This window comes from Haliotis rubra, unplaced genomic scaffold, assembly GCF_003918875.1.
Source record: "Haliotis rubra isolate DU_JTF1 unplaced genomic scaffold, ASM391887v1 Scf407, whole genome shotgun sequence".
In the NCBI taxonomy this organism is placed as follows: Eukaryota; Metazoa; Mollusca; class Gastropoda; order Lepetellida; family Haliotidae; genus Haliotis; species Haliotis rubra.
Window position 1 is genome coordinate 839,630 of NW_025767088.1, and position 13,555 is coordinate 853,184.

At 39.6% G+C, this 13,555-nt stretch overlaps 1 protein-coding gene across 1 annotated transcript in view; it reads left to right on the forward strand.

Moving 5' to 3' along the window:
* Positions 1 to 1,027: 1,027 nt before the first annotated feature.
* The window catches only part of LOC124287866 (arylsulfatase B-like), a 108,714-nt gene continuing 96,186 nt past the window's right edge, over positions 1,028 to 13,555 (forward strand). Inside the window, exons 1-8 of the mRNA XM_046724351.1 lie at positions 1,028 to 1,345; positions 2,839 to 3,025; positions 3,598 to 3,785; positions 5,368 to 5,479; positions 6,710 to 6,805; positions 7,865 to 8,108; positions 8,701 to 8,852; positions 9,749 to 10,121. Of these exons, the coding sequence (XP_046580307.1) occupies positions 1,028 to 1,345; positions 2,839 to 3,025; positions 3,598 to 3,785; positions 5,368 to 5,479; positions 6,710 to 6,805; positions 7,865 to 8,108; positions 8,701 to 8,852; positions 9,749 to 10,014 (1,563 nt within the window). The 3' untranslated portion in view covers positions 10,015 to 10,121. The remainder of the gene's footprint in view (positions 1,346 to 2,838; positions 3,026 to 3,597; positions 3,786 to 5,367; positions 5,480 to 6,709; positions 6,806 to 7,864; positions 8,109 to 8,700; positions 8,853 to 9,748; positions 10,122 to 13,555) is intronic.

Here is a 13,555-nt window from a genome sequence, read left to right on the forward strand (position 1 = left end):
ACTTGTGGGCATGTAGTTCCTCTCAAACAGCACTTTTACACCCCTATCGTTTAATATGCGAGCGTCATGGGTAGAACCAGGCCACTTCGCGATCACATCCAAAATGTAATAATCGGCATCGAATACAATCTGTGTGTTGACGCTGTGATAATGTTTTCGGTTCACGTATTCTGCCTATGTTCTCGCGGTGCAATTATTCGAACATGTGTACCGTCAATGACACCAATGACGCCTGAGAAAGCTGCTATGTTCATGAACGCTGCTTGTTTTCTTTGTATTTCACGCACATGAACTGGGAATTGTATGAACTGCTTCACGATAGATGGCGATGTCAAAGCATTCAATGTATCATTGATGACACAGTTGATCGTGGACTGTGACGGTCCCAAGTCATCTCCATTGCTCATTTGCATTTTACCTGTTGCTAAATAGCGTAAGGTGATGGTAATTTTCAGTTCAGGTGCGATAGCGTCATTTCTTTCCGTGGGTGATTGCAAAGATTCTCTCACCAAATCTGTCAAAAATATGAATCCCGCTCGATCAAAACGGAATTTTTTGACTAATTCATTGTCATCGTAAAAAGTTGAAACGTCCTTACGTTCTCGAAAATGTCTGAGGTAACGGCTGCGTTGTCTAGCTGACGCCATTTTGTTGAGCTAAGAAATTTTCTTAGGTCCTCTGTGAGGACTCCTAACATTTGCTGACTCTAAAAGTACTCTTAAGAGAATAAAGGTTTTATAACTAGGTCTTAAGAAAATTCTGAAACTTAAGAGTAACTCTCACAAAATTCCAGTATTTTCTACACTTAGGAGTAACTTTTAATTCTTAGAATGTTTATAAATACGGCCCCAGGCTGTTGATCACTGGATTGTCATGGTCATTACTTGTTTATCCAAGGAGAATAGAAGACTAGATTATCCCTGGTTTATCTGAAATATTATCCCGCGGTTGCCATACTCATCACACAGTGTAAATGGAGCAGCGCTGTTGAGGAGTTCGCACGAGTCACATTATCAAACATTGTCACATGATCACCAGTGACCTGCTCCGAAATGTAGGCGTTCGACACATCTGGATCTTCAGCAGTTTCGTGACAGCCATGCATCTTGCGGAAGTGTTGCTGTTATGTGCATGTTGCACGGTTTTGTTAGCGAAGTCAAGTCGCCCGAACATTATTTTCATCCTCGCTGACGATTACGGATTCCATGATATCGGGTATCACAAGTCGGAGATAAAAACACCAAATCTTGACAAGTTAGCAGCAGCTGGGGTGAAGCTGGAAAACTACTATGTCCAGCCTATCTGCACCCCGACACGGTCCCAGTTCATGTCAGGGAGGTACCAGGTGAGTCAGAGTCAGTCATACCCTTACTGGTTATAAAGTGTGCAGACGACAACCTGTCTGGAGTGGGGAGGTAGGGGGTCACCAATAATTTTGTACACATGTACGGTGTGTGTGTGCGTGCGTGCGTGCGTGCGTGCGAGCGTGCGTGTGTGTGTGCAATTTTGTACATAACAATATTAAAAAACATTTGCTGATAAATTAGGTGGGGCGGGAATTGGGTTTAGTGTGCAGGTAGGGTGTGTCACTTACGTTGTACATAAAATTTAGAAGGGTCATTCATATTGTGCATGCTTCTCCATACAAATGATCTTCATATCTCTCTCTCTCTCTCTCTCTCTCTCTCTCTCTCTCTCTCTCTCTCTCTCTCTCTCTCTCTCTCTCTCTCTCTCTCTCTCTCTCTCTCTCTCTCTCTCTCTCTCTCTCTCTCTCTCACACACACACACCATAAATTATGCACAGCTTTTCAGGGCAACTTTTTGCTTCCTTCATTTATGGCTTGGCAGAATGGAAAATAATGCGGTTCACGGTCTGTGAGACCTATTTATCCTCATGATCACAGTTTGTATTTCTTTTGGTTTGAATCAGAACTGACTGACTGACTGAAGACGTTCAGACACGAATGTCTGCACATGGATTGTTTTCATTTTCTGAACAGAATTATCAGCTGGATGTTACAAAAATGCTTGTTTCAAATCAATTAGCTTCCATAATTTCACTGTCCAACTCACTTCAGGGGAGTACAGTGGATTTAATCTGCATGATTTCTTGATTATTGTGTTCATATGAAATACTGAAGAGGAGACAAGGAAACAAACAAGGATTGGTACTTGATGTGTTTGATCAGGGAGACTATATAACGTGTTGTAGAGTAGCCCTGGTTTGATGAAGGTATCAAGGTTGTGATTTGGACCTTAAGGTTGCAGTGTTTCAGCAAATATTTTCAGGCTAGTATGATTGTTTTCATAACATTGTAATTTAGGATTCAAATCCTATTTCAGGTGTATAGTTTCTTTATGTTCTGTCGGTAAAACACTGTAAAGACTATGTATTCAGCGGCGTCCGTCTGTCGGTACGTCCCGATTCTTGTTATTTGGTCACCGCGACACTTTGACCACTTTTCAATCTTAATTAAACACGATATCTCATAAAACATTGCACCCAATGTTTTCAATTATGTCGACAGTCTACATTGGGTGATTATGCAGACACCAGTCATTTCAGGCATCTTGTATGTGACCAAAAAATAAAAAGTAGTAAATATGTTATAAATATTCCATTCTTTATCGGTGGGGACATTGGCATATCGGTGTAAAAACTCGTTTCTTATTTAACGCAGCACTGAGCAATAATCAAGCTACACTGCGGCGTTTTGTAAATAACCTAACCAGACAATCCAGCGATCAACGTCATGAACATTGATCTACACAACTGGGATATGCAGTCGTGTCAACCACGTGTTTGTGAGCCTGACCATCTCTTTTGTCTGTTTTCAGATTCACACAGGTTTACAACACGGCATCATCTGGGGTTCTCAGCCCAATGGCCTCCCTCTGGATAGTCCCACAGTAGCCGACAAGATCAAACAGGCCGGCTACTCCACCCATGCTGTCGGCAAATGGCATCTGGGTTTCTACAAGGATGCCTACCTGCCTACCAATCGGGGATTTGATTCATACTATGGTGAGGAAAGATGTCAACTGTTTGTTTTGTTTTGTTTGTTATTTGTTTGTGGCAATCAGCAATATATCCAGCTGTATCGTGTCAGTGTGGAAATAGTCGAGTGTAGACCAGACAACCCGGTGATTGACGTCATGAGCATCAACACAATATGAATGTGATGGCCTGTTAACCAAGTCAACCACCCAATCCTATTTGTCACCAGCTATGACAAGCAAGGTTTGCTGAAGACCCATTCTAACACAGATTTTCATGGGTCTAAATTGTAGGTGTGGCTAGTTATCTGTGAAATAAATGAAAAACCGTGATTACCCCATATCTGAAGCAATTGAAATTCATTTCTGGTGTCCCGTCGTGATATTGCTAGAATATTGCCTAAAGCGGTGTAAATCCATTCACTCACTCACTCACTCACTCACTTGCTCGCGCACCCGCCCACTCATTCACTCACCCACCCATTGTTGTATACAATTTGTGTAGACAAACCACATGTTTTTAGTATATCAGTTTATTTACCAAACATCACCTTTTTATTTGACCTAACCCTTTATATATCTAATCTTAACAACTTACAGGCTATCTGACAGGCAGCGAGGACTACTTCACACACAAACTTTGCGACAACCACTTTTCCAGATACCTGTTTTGTGGCCTTGACTTACGTAACAATACAAACCCAGTTTTCAATGAGACTGGCCACTATTCAACGTCTCTGTTTACGGAGAGGGCCATCAGTGTGATCAAGGATCATATTGAGTCTAAAGTAGGTGCAAGTTCCATCGAGAGTATTTCATGTCAACATAATAACAATAATACTAATAATAATAGTCCATTTATTTTGTGCATTTATCCATGCACATTGCATGCTCAAAGCGCTCACATATCACCCCTGGTCAACGAGTACAGAACACTCCATGTGGAGAATACAACCTGTCGCCTGTCAGGCGCTCAAGGTTCAAATTCAGACTACCATCGTATCATACCAGGTACCTTTTTTCTGCTGGGTGAACAGAGGCATTTTTTTTAACAAACCCACTTGCCTAAGGTGAGACCACATGTATCACATGCGTTTCGTTGTGGGGTAAGACTGAAGTCCTAGAACTCTCAGGAGTCGAGCTGCCAAACACGGTCACCCATCCAAGAACTCTCCATGCTCAGCATTGCTTAACTTCAACTGATTTGTGACCTGAGCTCTATGCACAGGACCACATCTTGTAATTAATGCACCAATGTCTGTGTGGTGACCTTGTCCGCCAGTTTATGTACTGTGTCAACTTCATTGTCTTCAGGGCGGTGGGGTAGTCTAGTGGTTAAAGCGTTGGCTCGTCACGCCGAAGACCCGGGTTCGAATCCCCACATGGGTACAATGTGTAAAGCCCATTTCTGGTGTCCCCCTCCGTGATGTAGCTGGAATATTGCTAAAAGCGGCGTAAAACCAAACACAGTCAGTCAGTCAGTCAGTCAGTCATTGTCTTCAAATTTTGATGGAGCCTCTGACGTGTATTACTTGTGTTCAAAGGCATATACACATGGAACAAAGTATTGCAACATCCCATATTCTTCATAGTATCAATATGTTACCATTAACCACAGCAAAGGAATTTATCCAAACCTCAGTTTAACTTACTGTCTGGATACATTGACTTTCAGCGAATAATTAAATGGCAAATCTTAAGTAAAAAAGCATGAAAAACAGTAGCTTATTGAGAGAAGGAAACATGGAAAAGGATTGACTCATTCTGTAGTGCAATGTCGTATGACGTTAACAAGTGCGCTCATTTTCATGATTTGGATATACAATCCTCAAAAATCACAAAAGTAATAACATCCCTGACCCTCCTGACTGATTGTATCAGATGTGGAATTTGACGTTGTGGTATTGTGTTCTATTCTTCATGGAGGGCTTGTTCTAATACATCAATATTTTGTATCTCATAAAGTCCCAAACATGGGATTTAGGATCTAGACTCCTGGTGGTCCAAGGTAGAGTTGCTACCATCTCTTGACGTGAGAAATCACCAAGGACATGCGCACGATGTGGCATAGCAAGTGTCATCCTTGAAGACTGTTTAGAGGATGGCCATCACATGTGGTACAACAACCAAAAAACAGAAATGATATTGTTATAGTACTTGTTTTAAATTTAGTTGTTTTTTTAAATATAATTTGCTTTCAAGCGTGACTTTGTGTATATAATATACTTGTGTACATGTGTTAACTTGGTCTTGTTGCTATATAGCTGAAATAGGCTTATAGCTCATGTGATGTTAAATTTGAACTCACCCACTACTTTGATAGTGGTAATTTTCTTGTAGGCTCATCATGTTTTTGTTTCTTGTTTGCAGCCATTTTTCCTGTACCTCGCCTATCAGTCTACGCACTCACCTCTGCAGGTCCCAGGGAAATATTTGAATCCGTACAGCCACATCAAGGACTTGAACAGGCGCAGTTTTGCCGGTAATATGGTCACTGTTAAACCTGACATATTCAGTAGGTAGTCCAGTGTATGGCCTCTTTCTCCTCACACAGAGTGACATGGGTTCTAATCTGTTTTTACCAATATGTCTGATATATCATGACTTGTCATTTTCTAACTTTCCTTGATCGGCAGTATGCTTCATCATTAGGAAAAGAGTTGATCTGACAAAATATTGAACATTTTGCTGTTGTCCTATTGAAGCAGTGTTTGTTGGACAAACTTACCTCTTATGAATTTTTTTAGTAAAACTTCATTTATAATTTAGTCAGCCAATCTTCATATGATAATAGTGAATGTTTGAAGGTGCATCACCACTTGCACTTCCTTATGACCATAGTTGTTTGTACAGTAATTGTTCTTTAAAGATGATTGGTGCATGACGTGAAATTTGCATGTGTACGATTGTCGTTTTCAAACAAAACAATGGCTAGGAACAAACACTAACAACTGTGTGATGCAAGATGATTGTCAAAATTAATGGTTTAAAGTGATTTATCAACCTTCTTGAAAACCGTCAAAATCAAGAACGACACCCCATGCACGTGTATGGGGCGACTGCGTTGTGCACGTGCATCTCATGCGTTGTGTTTAAGGGTGACGATTTTGAGAAATGGTGGTGCGTTCATAAGATATCTGTCTTTGAAAAGTTTGTTAACGCTTATCATCCTATCCAAATTGAAAGTTCACGTTCCCTTACTATTTTTGAAGAGTATAGATGCCTGATGACCAACAGTATTAACCCGTGAAGATCCAGGTTAGAATATTGATCTTCACTAACCCATGCTTCTTGTAAGAGGCAACTAACGGGATCGGGTGGTCAGGCTCGCTGGCTTGGTTGACACATGTCATCGGTTCCCAATTGCGAAGATCGATGCTCATGCTGTTGATCACTGGACTGTCTGGTCCAGACTCGATTATTTACAGACCGCCGCCATATAGCTGGAATATTGCTGAGTGCGGTGTAAAACTAAACTCACTCACTCACTCACCAACAATGTGAGGTGTTGATAAATCAGTTGTGTTCTTATTCACATGATCCGGCTGTCAACAAAAAAAACCGTATAGGGCCCAGTTCCACGAAACGATCTTGGAGCTAAAGTGATTGTAACACACATACCTCAGCATCGACTTATGATCATCATAGCTATTACGATCACATTGTGCAATGGGGCCCAGATGTTTATCGTTTACATGTTTTTAACTTCAAGGGATGACTGCATGTATGGACGAGGGGATCGGAAACATCACTGCAGCTCTCAATGCTACTGGCCAGCTTGAGAATACTCTCATTGTCTTCTCCACAGGTAAGTAATATTTTATTAGAGTTGAATCACAAACAGTGATGACTTTCAGACCTTAGTTAATAAATTAGGAGATAAACATCATGTGTTGGACAATTTCCGGGTGTTATTGAGTATTTGAAGCACGTGAATTCATTTGGAACCGACGGCGTCAGCCGGAGGTTTCAAATGGAATATTCCCGTGCTTCAAATACTCAATAACACCCGGAAATTGGCCAACACATGATGTTTATCGACATTGTAAACACAAAAGTAAACCAAAAGGTCCACACACGTTTTTGTGTCTGCACTCATTGACACGGGTACAGCAGTGCAATGTCGGCTGTCTCCCATGGTAGCATCTAGAACTGCTCATTTGTGACGTCATTCGGACTTTACGTCACAATAAGATTTGAATGACGTCATCTCAGCTGACGACGTAACAATACAATGGTGTGAGCGATGTTTGTATGTATTTAAAATACGCAGCGAATTTCCGGGAATCGAATATCATTTGATCACGTTTTTCAACCAATCAGATTAAAGAACACAGTGACTTTTGGTTTACAATGTTTTATGGGCACACAACTGGTGTGAACGCAGGTTTTCAGTGAAATATCATGGATTTAAATAGAACCCAAACAAAGTGTCTTCGGTAAAATTTGATTTTCTTTCTTTTGGTAAATTCTGAGGTAGTGGGAATTTCATATTCAAACTTGGAATTTCTACTGTAATTTACGTCAGGACTGTTGTTTAATGCTGCCCTCACAATATTCCAGCTGTATGGTAGCGGTCTGTAAATAATCGAGTCAGAACAATCTAGAACCAGACAATCTAGTGATCAACACTATGAGCATCGATCTCATACAATGGGATACAATGACATGTGACAACGAAGTTAGAGAGCCTAAACCCCCTTTTCCCCAACACACCTCGATTATCACGTTAGTTTTATGACAAGCATAGGTTGTTTGTGGGTTTGTTTAAGCTTGTAGACTAGAAGATTTGTATTTGAGGATGTGGTAGAATTATGCGAGTCTACTAATTATTCATGAGGGTCCTGACAAAGTACTTGTGTTTCAGACAATGGTGGTCAGATCCACGCAGGGGGAAACAACTGGCCACTGAGGGGGTGGAAGGCGTCGTTATGGGAAGGGGGATTCCATGGTGTGGGCTTTGTGTATGGTGATATGCTGAAGAACAAAGGAACTGTCAATAATCAACTGATCCATGTCTCTGATTGGTTCCCAACATTGGTGGGTGTGGCTGGCGGGAACACCAATGGAACAAAGCCTCTGGATGGTTTTGACCAATGGAAGACCATCAGGTACGCTGGTATCTATGTAGAGTTTGAAAATTATGCGCAAATGCATACTGTAAGGAAGCACACACAAAATATCTAAATCATCATCATCATCATCATCATCATCAACAATATCAGTTGAGTATATGGTGAAAATATAGCGTAGTCTGTCTCCCAAACCCTTGAGAATAAATTAAATACAAGACCAGCTCAAGGCAAAGATCAATTGGCAAGTCCAAACTGCCTCCTGAAAATACGGATTGTTCAGGGCTCTATTTGGATTTGTTTTGAAGATAAAAATATTTCTTAATTTTAATATTGTCATTCAAGCAAAGGGCATATGGCTGTTTGAATGTTGAGACGTGTTGTGTGTAATTTGTGTGTTGTTTGATGGTTGTATCAAATATGACTTGTTCAAATGATTTAAATTTCTGTGTTAAATTTAGACATGTTAGCGTAAATGTCCCACCAATGAAGTATGAATTTGAAACCTTTTGCTTACAATTTATATGCTTGGAAAAAGGAGGTCTCTTCAGTAGTATATGTCACAATGACAGCAATGTTTACTTGCTTACACAACAAGGGAAAGTCTTACATCAATTTGCCATTGTTCCAGTGAAGGTGGAGCCAGTCCGAGGAAGGAGCTCCTACACAACATTGACATTTTGACACATCCCAAGGGAGCTAAGCTTTTTAACAACACCTTCGACACACGGATCAGAGCAGCTATACGACTTGGAGACTGGAAGCTCATCACAGGAGATCCCGGTTTGTGGACACTCACTGATTAATACTGTAGGGTGGTAGGGGAGCCTAGTGGTTAAGGTGTTTGTTCGTCACGCCGAACACCCGGGTTCGATGCCCCATGGGCACAATGTGTGAAGCGCATTTCTACTGTCTCCTGCTGTGATATTACTGGAATACTGCTAAAAGCGCAAAACTAAACTCACTCAATTAATACTGTAGCTGGTGACAGGTGTCAGACTACGGATACACAATGACATTTAGAAAGTGGTCAAATGTAATATATGTTCTATTTGGTATTACAGTTTCTCAGTAAAGTACAGATTTTAGTACTTGTTTTGTTTGAGACTTGACAAAGGGGTGCACATGATTTTAGTCAAGGTGCTGTAGTAAGTTCATGCTCTTTGTGAGGTAGGACACGTTTTATTACAATCTTGATTAATGAACGTACCGTTTTGGGCAGTGCCACCATTTTATTTACTTTGGTAAGTAATATCAAGAAAGGGATCTGATTGGCCAAGAGGGATATAAGTTATAATAGCCACTGGTTGGGCTATGGTTGAGGTGTGAAATTCCAGGCTAATTTGACAAGGGTGGACGTTTGTAGACAGTTACCTCCCTTACCCGAGGAAGACAGTTCCAGCGCAAAACTGATGAAATAAAAGTTTATGTATGACTTATGTGATGAAATGTTCCTGTACTTAAGATAATAACTAACTAAGGTTCACTATAAGCATTTATACTCTTAACAAGTAGCATTAATGTAAAATATGCCAGTAGAGTGATCTCCCTTGGCTCCTGTGTACTGGCTACAATGCTCGTAGTTCGTATAAGGGACCTTTTAAACAGAAGTCCTTGTTTCATTGCAAGTTTTAAGACAACTTCCATGTCATCACTCACACAGTCTCCTCCATCCTCAGGAAACGGCAGCTGGATTCCGCCGCCACATCTCAGTAAGGAGACGGTTATGGACAAGGATGATAAGGCGAAGAATCTTTGGCTGTTTGACATCGCAAAGGACCCAAATGAACACAATGACTTGTCAGCATCACAACCAGGCATTGTTAAGAAGCTTCTGGACCGACTAGAGTACTACCAGAAAACAGCAATACCCCGCAGGTACCCTGATCCTGACCCCAAGTGTGACCCCAAACTACATGGAGGGGTGTGGGGGCCGTGGGAGTAAACATAACTTACTCTACAGTAGAGTAGGTGGTTTAGGTTGTCTCTGATTTGGGTTAACATCCCGGAATAAACTATAATTGATTAACTGACAAGACAACCCTAATTAACACTGAAAGCCCCTTTTATATATGCTTCTATGTACTCCTTTTAAATGTGACTTGATAAGTCTTGAACATATCATTGGAATTAGCTTTGAAGATCAGATCTTTAGACGGAGCTTGCAGCTATTTTGGAAGATAATTCAACTTTATTTGCCTGATATGTTGAATGTAACTGGGACCTTCTTCATCTGGCTGCTCAGTACAACGTCTTTTGATTGGTAGCTCAATCCTATGGAATGTAGCTTGGGTCATTTTCGTTGATCACTCGATCGTTTGGAATGTAGCTTGGGTCAGCTTTCGTTTGTAGGTCAGTCCTTTAGAATTTAATATATTCGTATAGTAGTTTGAAGATTCTTCAAATATTTATTGTCTCAGTTGGTAAATATATATTTTCTAAATTGTCTCCCCGACATCAGTTAATTAGAAGATAAAGCTACTCTGTTTTCAATTTTGCGGTCCTTTATCGTTGATTTAAGACCGCTAAATGTAATTTATAAACCGAACGCGTCAAGAAGTTCATTGTATTCATACGCGGTGAATCGGTCTCTTTAATTAGAGGTCCTTAAACTGCCATTTAAGTACGGGTTTGATGAGCTCTCAGCCAATCCGAATTGAGTATCACACAGTGTAGTGCTAGAATAACGGATTGACTGTTTATATTACTTCCTTGTCAGTTGTTTAATATGAGGGTAGTTATGAGACATCATTCTTTATAATTTGATACTTTTATACACATACCTTTTATATTTTTAATTATGCTTATATCATGGTATATTTCATATTTTTAAATGAGGGGAAACACATATGGGTGATTGGTGTGTGTATCCATGGCTTTGGAGGAAACTCTAGCTTGTATTCTCACACCATGGTCTGAGAATGGTGATAATACTTGTATGTATTCAGTATTCTTGAAGAAATCATACTTAACCATTTACTTAATACACTTAAATCATTGATCCAAACATTATTCATCTTTTCTATAGGAGATGTTATGTCACAAGCGTCCATGACATACTTTTATGATATTGCCACATAGATACTGATGCTTGGCCAAATGTAATTGATTGGCAGCATGCATGTAAATGTAACATATCAAAGAGATTAATGTAGTAACGAGGGAAAGATATTTTATACATTCAGGCTGAATGCAATTAGAGGCTAAAATTTGAAGCAAAAGATGTCAACCAACAATATTTCCACAGTGGAAATATTTTGTTTTGACTGTCTGAATTTTTCATGACATGGGCAAGATACAATTTGTGTGTTGTTCTATTTTATTGTTGTGGTTCACATGTGTACATTTCAGAGACTCAGCAATCTGAGATTTCAAATTACATTAATCACCTCTAATTACTTACAGTTATCTCACTGCACCTATGACATTGGGCTTCAGAAGTTCACAAGATAAGATAGACAGTAACACTTCAGACCTCTGATTACAATATTTTTGTTATTATGTGCATCATAGATTAATACAAGATTGATGAATACTGCTTGTTTTATTAATCTATATGGAGTACAAAATGATACAAAAACTTTTTTTCTTTTATTTAGAGAATCGTCTATTGTTGTATAGTCTCAGTCAACTTTATTGATTAAATAATCCATCAAGTCTCCATTCAGGTGATAGCATAAATGAGTTATTCAGGAGCTGTTAAAATATCTTGTTATTAGTTATTAATAGTATTGATGTAGAGGATATGTTAGTCATTTTTCACTTATGGTAATTCTTCCTAGTTAATTTTTGTCACACAATATTTTTATACAGAAACACACTTAACTAAGAATGCATGTGTATAATGTTTATGGATTAAGTTATGCTTTATTTGGGGTTATAAACCAAATAATCTTACCTTTATATCTGGCATGACCTATATTTATTTTTGGTATACATGTATTTGAAACTGTACATGACATTGGATCAACAGAAATGTCAAGATGTATATCTATTTGTATATAATTTGTATTTAAAAAACCTGGGTGCAGGTTTAAAACAAAGCTTTGAGGTGCCTTACTTAGATTTAAGTGCTAACATTTTATTTACAGTGCCAAAATGATCTAATCTTGAGCAGGGGCGTAGCTACCATTATTAAAAAAAAGCCTGGGCTTACACATGATTTTTGCTAAAGATCACCTTGAAAGTTCGAGAAGTCCCAATACTATCTAAATATAGACCTTTGCAACCTATGGGGCTTACATGATGCCTTTTGAGCATTTTACTGAAACTTGTACAACCACTACAAATGACATGTTCATTGTATTGACAATAAATATGATTAAACCAATTTGGTGTTCATGTCAATTTACAGGACAAGTGTGACATTTCATGACTGCATAATAGATTTTATTGTTCTACATTCATCAGTTGTAATTCTAAGGTGTTTGATTTTTAACATCACCCTCAGCAATATTCCAGCTATATGGTGGAGGTCTTTAACTAATTAAGTCTGGACCAGACAATCCAGTGATCAACATCATGGGCATCAATCTATGCAATTGGGATACAATGACATGTGTCAACCAAGTCCGTAGGGTTGCTGAAGACCTATTCTAACCCGGATGTTCAGGGGTTGTGATTCTAGGAGGATGGAGAAGCCTTAGAATGACTCTTAGAAGTGGTGAAAGAGAAAGCATATACTCTGGAACATAGTTTTCCTTAAATTTAAAAGGTCGATACCACAACTTCTCTCCTTAAAGGTTATGTACTTGTACAATATTGACAAACCTTATGGATAACAAGTTCTTTGCTTTTGTGGGTGCAATGTAATTCCTGCTTGGCAACAGAACAAGAATCTGTATCGAAACGTGGCACTCACGAAGTAAATTCCTGCTTGACAACGGTAAAGTAATCTGTATGGGCTAAAGAATCTGTATAGAAACTTTATTTCTTTCAAAGATCAATGCTCGTTCCCTAAGGAACATTCGAACCCTCACCCTCAGAGTCAGGCACCTAATCGCCAGCACACAAAGTCAGACGCCTAACCCGCTCAGTGGACGACTTTGTGTGCTGGCGATTAGGTGCCCGACTCTGAGAGTACTAGAATCTGTACTTTACTAAGAAAGTGTAATCTCAAATATGGCACATGTTATATTTGACCAGCATCACGATCTATGCATTTGGGAACCGATGACATGTGTCAACCAAGTCAGTGAGCCTGACCACCCGATCCCGTTAGTTGCCTCTTAAGACAAGCATGGTTACTGAAGACCCATTCTTACCCGGATATTAACAAGTTATACACTATCGAATATAGTGAGTGAGTGAGTTTAGTCTTACGCCGCTTTACGCAGTATTCCAGCAATATCACGGCGGGGGACAGCAGAAATGGACTTCACACACTGTACCCATGTGGGGAATCGAACCCTCGAATATAGCAAAAAGCGTTCGCGTTTGCGTATTTTCAGTAGTATTCCAAACGGCAACGTTTCAGAATATTCGTT